The sequence below is a fragment of the Homarus americanus genome, unplaced genomic scaffold (assembly GCF_018991925.1).
Source record: "Homarus americanus isolate GMGI-L3 unplaced genomic scaffold, GMGI_Hamer_2.0 scaffold30535, whole genome shotgun sequence".
In the NCBI taxonomy this organism is placed as follows: domain Eukaryota; kingdom Metazoa; phylum Arthropoda; class Malacostraca; order Decapoda; family Nephropidae; genus Homarus; species Homarus americanus.
The window spans coordinates 4,803,652-4,821,091 of record NW_024732440.1 but is presented as its reverse complement, the minus strand read 5'-3'; the positions used below and the strand labels follow the sequence as shown (position 1 = coordinate 4,821,091).

Sequence of the window (17,440 nt, the reverse complement as noted above, 5' to 3'; positions counted from 1 at the left end):
ATCTCCATATCCTTTATGTTATGGGGAAAAATATCATGTACAGGTTAGTACACTCTAAGAAGAGTGTACTAATGCAACAGCATGATTTAATTGACAACTTAAAGAATTTGTTGCAGTCTTTGACTAACCTAGAGAATCCTCTCCAAGCAAGTATCGTGGAAGGATAACTAAAGTTGTATTTCCCAACTTTACTCCATCCACTGAGCAGCCATAAGTGGTGTCAAGGAAGCTCTTGGTTATCATCAGACCTAGAAGTCCATCTTTCATATATGGATGGTAGTTGGAATCCTGAGTTAATGTTTCATTTCCAGAGGTTATTTTGAGAGCGAGATCTGCATCATACCAATCCATCTGAGAAAATAGTCAATTAATTCCCAAGATGATATTTTTTATTTGTAATATTCTCTTTATCATCAAAACTACAAAAGAATAGCTGAGCTGACAATCCTGTACAGGTGTGAGGCATGAACTCGGTGCAAGAGAGAGATGCAAGTTGGAAGAAGTGGAAATAAAGTGCTTGAGAGCAATGTGTGAACTAAAGGCAAAGAATAGGGAACATACAGATATACAAAGAGGTACAGGTATTATGGAAGTGAAAAAGGGTGTAAAATAGTGAGCTAGCCTGAATTTGCTAAGATGGAATGGATACATATTCTGAAAAGATGGAAAACAAGATTGGTAGAATGAGGAAAGTACATGATTCAAATGTTGATATTAGGAGAGAAAAAGGAAAAATCAGAGAAGGTGAACGGGAGATGTGATGGAAGTATTGGATGAGAGGGGGATGGATATCAAGGAAGCAGCTGTGTAAGCGCATGATTGGAGAACACGGTGTTTAGTTATTTATGGGAATAGCTACTCTATGTATGTGCGACCTTGCAGTAACACATCTGTTACTGCAGTGAGAGAAAATGGCAGTAAATGGAAAGTGTGTAATGCTCTTGGCCACCATGCACCAGCAACAAGAACACCTTACAAATGTCAAAAAATACATGAAAATATTCTTCTATGGTGTTAGTCAATCTTCTGTATCAATTTTAGCCAAATTTAAACATATCTCAAACTACAAATATTTCAGAGGGATACCAAATAGTTGTACCTTAAGATCTTGACAAAAATCATAATAAGTTAAAGGAACTAAATGATGTTACTTTATCCAGTAAGAGGAAACCTGTATTGCTGGGTCTGATGGTATTAATTAATCCAGTTTAAATGTGCAATGACTAACAGAGAAAAGTGAGGTACAAATTTAAATATTAGTGTTAAGTGTTTGCCATAAGAATGTTTAGTGATAATTTCAAGTATACAGTAACTAACCTTACTGCTCTTCTACTTAGATTTCACCTACAATGTAATATCTCCCACTCCATGAAAATGGCTGGGTCTAATTGAAATTACTGGTATGTTAAAACTGAACAAGTCATCAACAATGACACTACCACCACCAAAACAGGGTGCACTACATCAATTTACAAAACAAAATGACGTGCACATATGGAAAAGAACGTTTCATGTACCGTAAGACTGAGTTTGAAGGAAATCCATCTGTACATGTATGAGAGGTAGTTTATGACATATTAACTGATGGGGTCCACATAACAGGGATTGACATGAAAATTTTCATAAGGTTAAAGGTGTTTTGATGTGGTAGCATGTTGAAACATTGGAAAAAGAAGGATACATAAGGAGGAGCAGGGGAAAGAAGAAAAGCAAGATAAAAAATAAAAAATAAGTGAGATGGACAAGTAGGCTGGTGAAAAAAGCATGTGTCTGGATAATTCAGTTGGCACACACACACACACACACACACACACAGTATTACCCCGCTTTACACGGCTTCACTTTCCGCGATTTGTTCATTTACGCGGTACCTTGCCAGAACCGAACTTTCACTTTCTGCGGTGCATCTACTCATATACGCGGTGAAGTATAATCTTCAGTAAATAAACAAAGAAATATTCTTCAAGGACACTATCTGTCAATCAAAATACTCCGCCCTAGCTGGGTCGGTCCCTCCCTCCCTCCCTCCCCACCCCCACCTTCCCTCCCTACCAGAGAAGCGTTTGGGAAAAAATAGTATATTTACATTTTTAGTAATAAATAATAACTCAGACTAAAGTTAGGATAATATAATTGACATTTCTGGATTCCTTGCAGGTCAGGGAATATTTTGAATGTAAACTTCATATATTCTGCACAAACGATAAAATATTTGCTTTGTGTAAACCAAATTATTACATTAGATCTAAAATTTGTATGTCTAATGCAAAATCCATGATGTTTATATTCAAAATGATCATCATATTGTAAGAATTCCAGCAATGTAAAGTATATTCTGGCCGGGTAATTTGTATGAATTTTATGAGCTAAATAAAAATAAAAATAAAAAATTATACTTCACCACGTATATGAGTAGATGCACCGCGGAAAGTGAAAGTCCGGTTCTGGCAAGGTACCGTGTAAATGAGAAATTGCGGAAAGTGAAACCGTGTAAAGCGGGGTAATACTGTGTGTGTTATATATATATATATATATATATATATATATATATATATATATATATATATATATATATATATATATATATATATATATATATATATATATATATATATATATATATATATATATATATATATATATATATATATATATATATATATATATATATATATATATATATATATATATATATATACAATGACTACCGTATCCTCTATAGCAGTAACTGAGAAACCCCATTTTAACTAGTTCACTGTTGAAATTTCACATACTGTACAGTACGAGTATATCATAAAAAATAAGTAACGATGCTATTTCTACCTTCCATGACAGAACTACTTACTAAAACAACTGATTCAAAAAGATAACTCACTCAAGACAATATTGTCATACCTGAAGGTCAACTAGGGAGGTTTGAGCACAGGGCAAAAAAACTGTCTGGTCCTCCACTACCACTACTTGCGACAACATAATGTTTGTAAAATCTGAAATCAACTTAATACTTTAGTTTCACAATCAAACCTCTAATAATAATTCTCATAAGCAATTAAATGGAATGATTTACCTTAAAAGTTTGTTTTAATTAAAGAAAATTATTATATTTTCAACACATTATATATTTTAAGGGTTCCCTTATATAAAGTAGAACCCTCCAGTTATTCCTCCACAATCAGCTAGAATTGCAAGCTTGAATATTGCATGCAACAGGAGTGAGCTGCCATATTTACTGCTATGTTAAACAATAAAATTGATGAATTGCATATCATAAAATACAATAACACATATTTTATGTCGGTGAAACCCAGACATGATCCTGAACACTGTCATCCAGAAGATTATCCCTAATCCCCACCTTTCCTCATCTCAGGAGACGGGTCATATGACCTGATTCCTTTGTTCTATGTCTTTCACCCTTAATTTGTTCTGTTAGTTGGCTCAAGAGGGTCCTAGTATACTAGCTCCAAGATTGCGTCTATTATTTCAACACTGTGGGTTTTTACTTCATTTACCAGTGTGACCATTACACTTTTGGATTATCACCTACATAATATCAGCTCACCTCACAATGTAAATGTTACATTTATTCATTACTGTGTTATTTACTTAATTATTACTGTACGTACAGTTGTGGACTCTTTCACGTTGAACACCCAGCCAGACGACCAGAGAGGTAGAATCAGCTGACAATCAGGTAACAGTGTGTGTGTGTGTGTGTGTGTGTGTGTGTGTGTGTGTGTGAGGGGGAGTGGGAAAGATGGAGAAGTACTTGAGTTCCTTGTAGCATAGTATAATCACATATTATTTTGCACACAGGAGAGTGATGGAAGTGGAAGAGGTGATTATGGTATAGGAATATGTATTTACAGTAGCATTACGTTGTTTGATTTATTGGAGGGTAATTGGTTATCTCTAATCTAAGGCTCCAAAGTCAGAGACACACGTAGCCTTTACCTCCCCGCACTACTGCTACCCTTCTTTGGGTAAGGACAGTATGGGAAAACAGGTGCCAGTCAATGACTAATGTCGACCAATTTCTTGGTTATAATTATTTTCCAAATCCGACATATAACTTTAAGCCGATACACAATTTTAGGTGATTCAACTGCTCTTATATGCACATTACATTTCATGAAAGCATTAATAGCGTATAATAAAACCATATGCTGTCGTAAGTCATGTTTAGACCTAGCCTTGCACCGGGTAAACCAAAATGACCTCTTTACACTTATCATTTTAATATGGTGATTCTAGTGGTATGGTGCTACGAAAGATACTGACAAGTAGCTGCCAATGAAGTGTAGGTGCGTATTGCTATTCTTTATAATGTTAGGAAGTCACCTTGTGGCGCTGGGCCATCTGTAGTGCACACGCACGCATGCACACACACACCTTATCCTTTATTTTCACAAGTAATGAAATTAATAATGACATATAACATAAAAAAAAAGCCAGATGAGGATCTAACTTGGTAATCCAAGTTGCTCTACATCCTTGATAATTATATGTAGTATGGTCCTCTTTGGGTCCTGGGTGAAACTACTACTACTGACAGACAATTCCTTGTATGTAATGTATGAGCTGACCTCTCCAATCCTTGTAGCTCCTCACTCAACACTAGTTCCCCAGGGACAGTTCCATGGTCTCCTCCATCATCTAGAAGTTCAGACAACTGTCCTTCATCCTCCAGTTGCACATCACTGATCTAAACTAGGAGGAACGCCATGAGTCACATTGTATCATACTAATAATACAAGGGAGAAAACATTTTCTCCCAAACATAATCAACATGACTCGTAAGTGTGATATTTTAGTAAGTTATTTCATTTAATATCTCTTATTGTTATACAAGTCACCAATGTGACAATCATAAACAACTAACTCACTATATCATACACCTCTCCCTTTTCTTATCTCAATTATCCCTCAGCTTGATGAACTTATTTCTTGAAGAGCTAACTTAATTTTAGAGCACTTATATTTTGAGGGATCATCAAGTTCTGTATTTGTTGCCAATCAGGGTGCACAGACATCATCGCTTCAATTAATTAGCTTGAGCGATAATGCCTGAGTGAGCATCAAGTCACCCGGGAGGGTTGACAGTGCTGAGCTGCTACATAGCGCTCCATTGGATGATATCGTTCACCATTACTCCAGCGAGATGTATTGGGCTGAGAATTCCACCACGAATGGTTCTCATATAACCCATACTAAGGATACAAGGTTCATTCCAACGTAACTCTAGATTGCTAGTAAGACCGGAAGGTCAGCGTCCGGAAGGATCACTAAGACTAGCAGCCTCACTAAAGTTCACCTGGAAAGGCTGAACCCGCTACTGAGGACATGAATAAAATAGAGTTATGAAGAGAAAAATTTAACTCTAGCCTGCATGCTGCGAGCAATTAGAAAACCGAGGGCGGAAGCCCGAAAAGTTTTGTGAACGAACATGAGAAGAGGGAGAGGGGATGGTATTCATACTTGCATGTGTATAATTGGGACAAAGAAAAAATTTATATACGGTATACATATATATAAATATACATATATATATAGTAAAAATTCGATTAACAGACCGTCGATTAACCGACTTTCGTATACTAAAGTGAAGAATTTACGTCCGTGAAAACAAGTCTTTTCCATAAGTTCAGTGCCTAATGCCAACAAACCAAGACAAGTCTGCTGGCACGGTGTTTCACTGTCGAGGATTTCTGATGCCCAAGTCCAACCTCATATTGTCATTTATTAGGAATTTGTCGCTACCTTTCTTGAGGACTGGAAATAGGCGAGACATGAAACTTTTCTCTGACTGCAACGGTTCTATGACACCTCTGTTTAGTAGTTGACTTACAAATTTTGTAAGTAATGGGGATGGTTTTTGACCCTTCTTTGGGAATGCTAGGGGAGGGCACCTCAACCAAGTCCAAGTGAGACCCCCTTTGATTGTCTTGTAAGCCCATATGGAAGAAGTCCATCTGTTCTCCCAACCCCCTAGACGACCCAGCTGTCTGGCTTCATTGTAAGGGGGAAGTTGCTGAGGTGGTGGAATAAGGTCTCCTTCCGTTTCTGAACAAACGGCCACCTCTATTACTTTTTTGATTATTTCCTCCTCTAAAATTTCCCCTTGGTTGATAACTGACCCGGGCAGCTGGTCCTGTTCCCCTATAAAACCTTCCTCTCCTAGGTTTCCGAAAGGTCTGAGGACTCCTGGAAACATTAATATTAATAGTATTCTCCAAAGATGATCTATAATTAATCAATGATTGATCACCAAACAAAGCAGGAGAAAAGAGGAGACGAACGTATCAACAAATAAGCGCTACCACTTGAAGCATTATTTGTTGCTTGTTTCCTTAGCTGGACTTTCAGTCTTAGGGCTTTCAACAAATGATCTAAGAATGAATTGTACAGGGAATATGGGATTCCTTGCAGAGCAGCAGCAAAACATTTCTCCACTTCTGAATTTTCTTCATAGTCCAGCACAAACTTAGTTAATAACTGACACATCATAATTGCAGACCAAACATCTGCTGCCAATTTCCAAACTTTAAATTCTTCAAGCAGCAGTGCAGGGGCAACTGGTTTCAAATTTTTTTCATAACTTATATCAACACATTTTGAAGCCGACAAATATTGGGAAAGATCATATAAGGAACTCTTTTCGTCATTAAATTGGAACTTCAAAAACTAAACTTGTGAGCATTCCTGTCAGCGGGAATGAATGTTAAGTCTTTCAATAAATTAGCCCAGACTTCGTCTATTTCAGAGATCATCTTTGGGCAAATATCAGGCCAAGAAAGTGTAGTATCACCCTCCAAAAACAAAGAATGATGACCCAAAGTTGCATGTCCTTCCTCTCTCTTTGTAGTTGCTGAGATATCAGGAAGCTTAGAGACATTTTCATAAAATATCTTGAATAAGGAATCCACAGATTCAGATGGATTAGTGAACAAAGAAGACTTAGCTCTTACCAATGTTATCCATGGCCTGTTAGAATCAACCTTACACTCAATATTATCCAGCAACTGAGTTTCAGTCGACAGCAGCCTGTTTCCACTCGCAGTAACCAACACTTTTGTCCCAGGTGGAAGTGGTTGCCAAGATGTGGATAGGATGAAATCAGTCTCAACAGGTTCTTCCCTCAAGAGACTGAATACTATGATTAGAACCAGGCTCATCGTCCTGATCCTGGATTCCACTGAAATCAGATTGAGTAGATAGAGGTTTCTGTGGACTTCCTACTGCCCCATTGTCTGGAGGGTCCAATAACTTATTTTTCTTAGGAGGAGCAGTCTTGTCTAAGTGGGGATTAAGTCTTTTACCTAACACCAAGAATCCTAAACTTTCTGCCAACTTGGGATCTTTCCATTGTTGTACATTCAAAAATTTACTCTTCAAGGACTTATTCCACCTATTTTTAATTTGCAATTGCAATAAATCTTTTCTTATCACCTGTAGCTTGATGAAATGAAAATTTGATCATAACAAACTGCACAATCCATTGGTGAAAATAAGTTATTTGAGACACAGCTGCCATGAAGTATGCAAGCCACATGAGGATCTATCTTAGTAATCCAAGTCTCTACATTTTTTATAATTACATGTAGTATGGCCCCCTTGAGTCTTGGGTGAAACTACTACTTCTGAATTCAAATTCTCTACTGACAGACGATTCCTTGAATGTATTGCCTGAGCTGAACTTTCTAGTCCTTGTGGCTCAGCACTCAATTGGAGGTGAGTATTTCAGCAATTAGAACACAAATTCGCGGAACTTCCCTTTGTATGTTTTATCGCTGAATCGTCAGGCAAGAGATGAGCTTCGCAGCACGCACGGAGGCTGATTGAGGGAGGGACTTTCAAAATAGCAATTAAATGCCAGGTAGCGACGTGTCCTCCTAATATTACTTATTTAGTAATATTAGATGTTTTAATTGCCTGTATGTTGGCCTGGCGAATTGGCTAGGAATTAACATACCTAGGTAGCATTTGCTGATCATCGCATTCGAGCTATATCACAAAAACTGGTTTTTAGAAAAAAACGGCTTTTCTCATTAATAATAAGTGACTTTTATTTTCCGTTATGATAATCACTACAGTTTTACCCCGCCTAACGCGGTTTCACTTAACGCGTTTTCGCATATACGCGGTGCCTTGCCAAAGCTGAACTTTCACTTAACGCGGATTTTTTCCACATATACGCGGTGAGTGTCCGAGACGCTATTTTTAGATTTGCCCCACCCGCCACCCTGCCTGACTGCCTGTTTTAGCTCATAAAATTCATACAAATTACCAGGCCAGAATATAATTTACATTGCTGGAATTCTTATAATTTGGTGATCATTTTGAATATAAACATCATATATTTTGCTTTAAACTTACAATTTTTAGATAAAAATTTTTCTCAAGCTAACTATGGTATCTTTTGTGCAAAATATATGACATTTATATTCAAAATATTCCTGGTCTTACAAGGAATCCAGCAATGTCAATTATATTATCCTAACTTTAGTTTGAGGTATTATTTATTAAAATTTAGTGGTTATCCCACACATCTCCTTGGGACGGTTGGTGGGGGGTGGGGGGGAGGGAGGGACCAACCGACCATCTGTTACCCTGTGAAGAATTATTATTTTTTTTTATTAACTAAAGATATTTGTTTTAGCTCATAAAATTCATACAAATTACCCGGTCAGAATATAATTTACATTGCTGGAATTCTTATAATTTGGTGATCATTTTGAATATAAACATCATAGATTTTGCTTTAAACTTACAATTTTTAGATAAAATTTTTTCTCTAGGTAACTATGGTATCTTTTGTGCAAAATATATGACATTTATATTCAAAATATTCCTGGTCTTACAAGGAATCCAGCAATGTCAATTATATAATCCTAACTTTAATCTGAGGTATTATTTAATACTAAATGTTAAAAACCCTGGAAGGGAGGATTGGTGGGGGGTGGGGGGGAGGGTTGGGACTGACCGCGCGGTTGGAAGAGGGGGGGAGGCAAGGTGGGGTACTTTGATTGACAGATAGTGTCGTGAAGATTATTTTTTTTTTTATTAACTGAAGATATTTGTTTTAGCTCATAAAATTCATACAAATTACCCGGTCAGAATATAATTTACATTGCTGGAATTCTTATAATTTGGTGATCATTTTGAATATAAACATCATATATTTTGCTTTAAACTTACAATTTTTAGATAAAAATTTTTCTCTAGGTAACTATGTTATCTTTTGTGCAAAATATATGACATTTATATTCAAAAGTCCAGCAATGTCAATTATATTTCCTAACTGAGGTTATCCCATCATGGGGCCGGTTGGTGGGGGGTGGGGGGGGGACCGACCGACCATCTGTAGCCGGCTGTGTAGTGTGAGAGGGAGGTTGGTCCATTATTTGAATGGACATTAGCAAGCGACTGTATTCTCTATTTCTCTTAGATATTAATTGTGTGCATGTACCATCATAAAATTAAGATGTTATTTTACTACAACATGGTGTGTGCCTTCAAAAGTGGGTTTGGGGGTGGGCCGGTTTCTATTGAATTATCCCATATGTTTTGTTGTTCACTTGACAGATTTTCCTTAAGGGACCCTCTGGGTTCAAATTAAGTTAATTCTTTCTTGTTTCATTTACACTTTTTCATTGCAATACTCAAATAAGTTTATTATAAAAATGGGTATTGTAACTAAATATTTGGTGAACATCAACCATTGACTGGCACCTGTTCTCCCAGGCTATTCTTAGTAAGAATTGGTGCGGGAAGGTTAAGACCGCGCATTTCTCTGGTCTCGAACTTTAGATAAAAAATGACCATTTGCAATGCAAAAAATCAAACATTGTACTACAGTGGTCCCTCGGTTAACGAAATTTTGGTTAATGAATTACCTTCCATAAGAATATTCAATTCGGTTAACGAAAAAAAATCGGTTAACGAATTCCTCTCAACATGTTTTTGCTTGCTCACCAGCTGGAATATTAGTCCGCCAATACAGTAATACCCTGCTTTACGCGTTTCTACATTTACACGGTACCCTGCCAGAACCGGAATTCCCGCTTTATGCGGTGCATCTACTCATATACGTGGAGAGCGGCTTGCGGTCTTCTCGTGAGGCGCCATTTTTGGATTCAAACCTCCCGCCATCACTGCCGCCATGTTGGGTAAGCGGCGCGAGTAGGTTGCACAGCGTATGTCTTTGTTGCGTTATCGGTGACGTCATATGACGTATCGGACTGTGATTGGGCCACGCATCCTTACTTCCCTCCCCGCTAGCTGTGATTGGTTTAATGTAATATGACATGCCCTGCCGCGGGAGGGATGAAGCCCCTTGACCTACCCGCGTCAGTTACACCCCTCCTGGCCACACAGTGTATATCAGTATCTATTGTTCCATAAGAATGGCTGCCACCGGACCACCACCACCACAGAAAAACCTTGCATTACCTGGACCCAGCCGCCCTAAGCCAAAGAAGATACGACGTGCCCTAAGCTACGAGGTGAAGTACAAGATCATCCAAGAGTTGGAGAAAGGAACAAGACAGGTTGATTTGGCGCGCCAGCATGGTGTGAACGAATCTACGATCCTGATGATAAAGAAGGATGCAGCCAAGATAAAAGAACACATGAACATCACAAAGTCTGCAGGTGCTTCAATGATCAAGCGTTCCTAAATTGAATAATCCATTCTACTTCCATTACTTTTGTAATGTATAAAACAAAATATTATTATATTATGCAACATGCAACTCAAGAACTCCCCCATCTTTCCCCTCCCCCCTCCCCAAACCCTCTCACACACACTGTTCCCAGATCGTCAGCTGATTCAACCTCTCTGGTCGTCTGGCTGGGCGTTCAATGTGGAAAAGTCCATACATTCAAAAATATTTTTATATTTGCACAGTATGGGTTGACAACCCTTTATCCAAAAACCGAAAAGCTCTGAAAACCTAAAGTTTTTTTTTGTGGGGCAATTTTTTTTTTTACAGGGATTAGCCCACCCGGGCATAAATCACTGACCCACATCAGGGCCTGGGGGGCGAAAATGTAATAGTAATAATAATTATAATAATAATAATTATGCATAGTAAATAAAAATTTTAATAAAAATACACCAAAATAAAATAATATGATAATAATAATAATAATAATAATAATAATAATAATAATAATAATAATAATAATAATAATATATAATAATAAAATTAATAAAAATAACAATAATACAGGAGTACTGTAATAATAAAATAATAATAATAATATTAATAATAATAATAATAATAATAATAATAATAATAATAATAATAATAATAATAATAATCATAATAATAAAGAAATACAAGAATGAAAAAAAGATCAAAAGTGAGAAACACAACCTAGACCTATGAATTATTATTATTATTATAATAATTGTTATTATATTTTCGCCCCCCCCCAGGCCCTGATGTGGGTCAATGATCTATGCCCGGGTGGGCTAATACACATAATAATAATAATAATAAAAATAAAAAAATAAAAAAAACTAACCATTCTGAAAACCGAAAAATTCCGAAATCCCAAATTCCTGTGGCCCCAAGGATTTTGGATAAGGGATTGTCAACCTGTAATATAATTATAAATAGAATATTTTAAGTGGCAGCAAAGGCAACTTTTCGGTTATTTCAGATTCATTCCGAATTCAAATCTTTTTATTAATTTTTTAAAAAACATATGAATTAAGCTGAAATCCAAATTATAATTACACAAATTAATGGAGGTGGCTTAGAAATAAAGAGCTTGTTTGCTCCGACACCATCCCACCTGCGTTGCCAACTCAAGCGGATGAGAGCTCTTATTACTGGCTTCATATCAGAGACAGGTAGAGGAGAAAGAAGTGCCACAAGGTGAGAAGCAGCTGCTTTCGCCACAGCATCAGCACGCTCATGGGTCGGAACCCAGCAAAAACTGACTTTCCAACCCAACGTTGGATGAGAAACAGCCACTGTAAAATATCTATAACTAAGCAATGGGGTAATGAGACACTAGCTAAGGCCTGGGGAGCATTATGAGAATTGCAAAAAAAAATTAAAATCGAGAAAGGCTGGGTAAAAATAATCTTGATGGCAAGTAAAATACCCAAAAGCTCTGCAGTAAGAATAGATGCCATAGTGGGGAGACTACCGTCCCAACAAAATTCAGGAAATGCCACCCTAAAACCCACCCCCGGTATCCAGCTTTGAGCCGATGGTGTAAACATGGATAGTCTCTCTGTGAGAGGAGGCATGCTTTAAAAAGAGAGAAAGAGAAACTGAACGTGTGTGTAGGAGGTGGGCTATGACTACGTTGCCGACTCGCCATTCCAGCCGCCATGTTTATTGTTACATGTAATGAAACTGTAAAAGTTATTGAAAAATCATTACAATACTCTAATATGGCTTTGAAGTAAAGAAAACACAATATAAAACAAGAAAAATGAAGAACAAGTGTATGTGTGAGAAGTAAATGTGTGTGGAGGCAGTTATAGCCAAGGCCTTGGCTACAACTACAGTATTGTATAACCTCAGATATCTGGAATGCATAGGGAATTGAGTGTGCTGGATAATAATTTTTTCTGGATGCTTGAGAGTTACACTTAGAGATACTGTATGCATCTCAAACTCAAGAGCATAGTCATAGTAAATATTACAAAAGGACATAGTAATTATATTATAAAAAGAATAAAAGGACAGTACAGTATATACAGTATATTACAAAAGGATTATAAGAGCTGTACTCACTCGTTATATACCACTGCAGTGGTGTATAATCCTATGTATCGATTTAATGTTTATCAAAGCAATAAATATGGCAGCTCATCCCAGTTGCGTGCGGTATTCAAACTTATGATACTAGCTGATTTTGGAGTTAAATCTACCGATTCCCCGGATACTAGATAACTGGGATTCTACTGTATAAAGAATCTGAATGTAAATAATGGACATAACAGATGTAGATGAATCAATAAAATAATAAATGAAATACATGTAGCTGAATCACTAATGAGTTTTATACACACAAATAATTTAACCTTACTCAAAATGCAGTCTTGATGGCAGACACAGAACAAATAAAATTGTGGCTGTGAACAAGGCATAAATAATATAAGTGGACTTGGCAGTGAAAAAAGGTTGTAATGGAGGAGTGATAAATCATCATTAACCCTTTTGACAGATATGAATATAATGTAGACCAGTGCAGGTACTCCTTTAAAACATAGATGCAGTGTGCAACTTTATGTGTTTTGAATTTCCTGGACTTATTTGCTATGTATGAAATTATTCCCTGCCCCTTTCAGACCCTCTCTCTGACTTTATTAACAAACAAGAATTAGAAAAGGATATATGAAACCTTACCTATCCCACCTGTGCCCAGTCTTACTCCCAAATAGATTTGTGCTTGTGGACTTAGATCACATTCAAATAGGTTGGTCTAGCTTGTGAAAACAGTACAGCATAGTGACTACAGTAGGATCTCGCCAAAAATGACTTCCACAATAACGTTTTCGACATTAACGGTAAGTTACAATAGATACCCATTTTCAATAATAACGTCTGGATTCTCTTGAATAACGGAAATTAGATTTCGCGGGAAGCGTCCGAGGGCATGAATGATAGCGTTTGTTTGGCCGCCATGTTGATGACGTAGTTGTCTGCTCTGCCTCACTCTCTCACACACGCTCTGTGGAATACAGCGCTGCACCCACGTGTGAGACTTTCGCCTCTATAACCAGTGGTTGCGAGGGTTGATGATCAACAATGGCTTCCGTGTTTTTGCCTGTGGGGGCTGGGGGAGGTGGTGGAGGGAGTGATTTATTACCTGAATGCCCGGGAACTTTTAAGGTGAATGAGAAAAAAGACCCCAAAGCTAAGAGACAAAGCCACAAGAAGTGTGCCTACTCAGTCAAGGATAAAGAACAGATTGTTGAGCTCATTGAAAGTGGTGCATGGAACATTGATATTGTGAGGAAATTGAACTGTCCTGAGTCTACAGTGCGAAATATTAAGAGGAACTTAGAGGAGACCAAGAAGAGTATTGCACTGGCTAAGAAATATTTCGATAGTGATGGAAATGCAAGGCGAGCTATGAATGATAAAAGTGATAGAAACAGGTTGATAGTGATAACAGAGCATTTTCTTGTGAAATGGTTAGCTTGTAGAATGAAAGACAATGCAAGTGTTAGCGGCCCTCAGATACGAGATGAAGCAAGGGTATTGTACGCTGCTGTAGCTCGAAAGAAAAACATTAAGTCTCCCCCTCCTTTCAATGCCTCAGTAGGGTGGCTGCATAAGTTTAAGATTAGAAGTGGCACAAAGCATGCAAAGTATCAGGGTGAGGCTTTGTCTGCTGACTTAGTGGCTGCAGATTCCTTCCCTGAAATTGCCAATCAAATCATTCAAGAGGGAGGTTATACCCTGGATCAGATTTTTAACTGTGACGAGACCGGGTTGTTTTGGAAAAAATCCCCTAAAGCAACATTTATTTCTAAGAAAGAAAAACAGGCAAAAGGTGTGAAAATGGCAAAGGATCGCTTTAGTGTCCTCTTAACCTGTAATGCTTCAGGTGACTGCCTCATGAAGCCTCTGGTGATCTACAAATATAAAAGACCAAGAGCTTACAAGGGATGTGATATGTCCATACTGAATGTCTACTGGGAAAAGACAAATAAAGGCTACATGTCCACAGAGTTATCAAAGAAGTGGTTTGATGATTGTTTTGTTAAGGATGCCAAAGAATACTGTCGGAAGAAGAATGTATCCTTCAAAGTGGTGCTCTTTCTAGACAATGCCCCCAGTCATGCACGATTTCTAGTAGGACGTCACCCTAGCGTTGAGGTTGTGTTTCTTCCACCAAATACAACCTCCAAAATACAGCCACTAGACCAAGAAGTCATAGCGAATGTAAAGTTGCTGTACTTCAAATATGTCCATGACAAGATGAGGAAGGAAACTGATAAGCAAGAAGAATTGAAGGAAATTGCTGAAACTGTGAGCAGTAGCGAGGAGGAGGAGGAGGAGGAGGAGGAGGAGGAGGAGGAGGAGGAAGAGGGTCCACCCCTCGCCGCCTCCGCTACTCCGCCTGGCTCACACACCGCCTCCACTACTCTGCATGACTCACCCACCGCCTCCTTTACTCCGCCTGCCTCACTCACAGCTTCCGCCTCTACTCCTCCTCCTCCTGGCATACCTTCAACCTCCACAGTGACTGTTACTGCCTCCTGGAAAAATTATAACATTCGCCAGGCAGTCAATTTCTTTGTAAAAGCCTGGGGAAATACTAGGAAAGTAACTGTTAGGCATGCCTGGTCGGCACTCCTGCCACAACTCAGAGAGAGATTGAAGTTGATGAAGACATAGATGATATTGGGGAAATGCCTGAAAATTTTGACTTTGCGGGGTTTGATGAAGTGTTAGCGGAAGTGGGTGAACCGGGTGCGAGAGGCCAGCACGGGGACGGAGGTTCGACGCAGTAGCCTCCATGCCCAGCCACGGAACAATAAACACACCAAGCACCTCAAAAACTCCCCCAAGCTACGGGTAAGTGTTATATTACTCAAATTCTTTATTCTGATGATTGAATAACAAATCTTTTTATTTCAGCTAACAAAAAGTGTTAGGCAGGGCTTCAAAGGGGAACAAATGGGTGAAATTCTTGGGGCGGCGGCACCAATAAACCCTTTTTACATGTATTTCAATATCACACAAATAACGTTTTCGCTAATAACGGCGTTTTTCAGGCACCTATTAGACGTTATTGGCGAGAGCCTACTGTAGGCACATTTACTGTGTTTAACCATGAGTGATTTGTCTTTCCACTGCCCATCAACCTAGTCTTCACCCCGTACTCCCTGTTGCCAAAGGTACAGGACATGACACAGCACACCATGAATTTTGGATCTTGATCAACAGGAATAGGTACTTAGCTCTAATGATGATATTACACCTTTATTCCTACCTAGTCACATCAATTCCAACTGTTCTCTTTTACTGCTTATCCTTTCCACTTAGTTTATTGCCTTTATTTAATGGTTTAAGGCATTTGCCTATTACTTTCTTGTATGTAATATGAATGTACGTACATGTATTCAAAACAAAACCACCCAAAAATAAATAAATTATGATATAATTTCTGTCTCCTATGAGAATACAGTACAGTACAGTACATACTTTTGCGGAACGTAAGTACAGTAGTTGTGTTGCGTGGGATGGTTGTGGCGAAGTTGGAAGCTTCACAGCGGTACTCTGCTTCCCTGTCTGATTCTGTTACCACAATGTCTAAGTAGGCCCTGGAACTTTCCTTCTCTTGTTGAGTTTCTGAAGACAGCTCTTCATTATCTCTAAACCACTTCAATATTGCAGGAGGAAACCCACTATCGCTAGTACAGGTCATTCTTATGGTATCCCCAACCTCTACTTGTGTATTACTTTCATTTTCTTCAATAACTGGTGGGTCAGGTGCTGTAAGGATGTAAAAATTTTAATAAAAATAATAATTTGATTTAAAGAATTTTACAGTACATATAATTATGGTACTCCCATTTAATCCTGAGTTATCTACATTATAGAGCTTGAGATGTCAAGAGGTTCTGCCTGTCATTATAATGCAAGGAAAAAACCCAGGAATCCAAAGCTCTGTTTGTTCATTTGAGGGATAATAAGCATTGCATTGACTGGGATAATGCCTCCTCAATATTACCTTGCAATTCAATTGACAGTAGGAACATTATAGAATCCAGTCTCATTAAACATACTGAATCCGTCAACATGAATTTGAGTAATGGTATGTACAAACTGGATAATTTCGTAATTAAGATGATTTGTAACCAGGTGAGAAGGCTGGGTCATCTTACCCGTTGACTTGACTTCCGACTGCTGCGGTGCTTTTTGAAGATTAGTAGGGTCACTACCTAAGAACCTGACTATTGTGGACTTGATCTCACCTTCCTCTACTGTATATATATTTGCCTTGTTATGTATTTCTCCTTAGTCTGTACTCACCCCTGAAGATGTGAATTACACGAAAGCGCTTGGGAACTTCGTGTTTTCTTTTTCCTTGTGGTTATCAGCATATACCTGGATCACGTGCACCTACAGTGCTTTACTTGCATATATATATATATATATATATATATATATATATATATATATATATATATATATATATATATATATATATATATTATTTATATTTATATATATATATATATATATATGTGTATGTAGTATGTATGTATGTGTTTACTTGTATATATATATATATATATATATATATATATATATATATATATATATATATATATATATATATATATATATATATATATATATATATATATATATATATATATATATATATATATATATATATATATATATAGACAGTGGGGTATGCTATAACGACATTGGTTCTAGAACCTCGT

General features: G+C 37.6%; 1 protein-coding gene across 1 annotated transcript in view; it reads right to left on the bottom strand.

The window, feature by feature from the left end:
- The window catches only part of LOC121868776, a gene marked incomplete at its 5' end in the record, with an annotated part of 194,826 nt that overhangs the window by 96,142 nt on the left and 81,244 nt on the right, over nt 1-17,440 (bottom strand). The window contains 3 exon segments of the mRNA XM_042369670.1: nt 129-351; nt 2,896-2,987; nt 16,188-16,478. Coding sequence (XP_042225604.1) covers nt 129-351; nt 2,896-2,987; nt 16,188-16,478 — 606 coding nt within the window.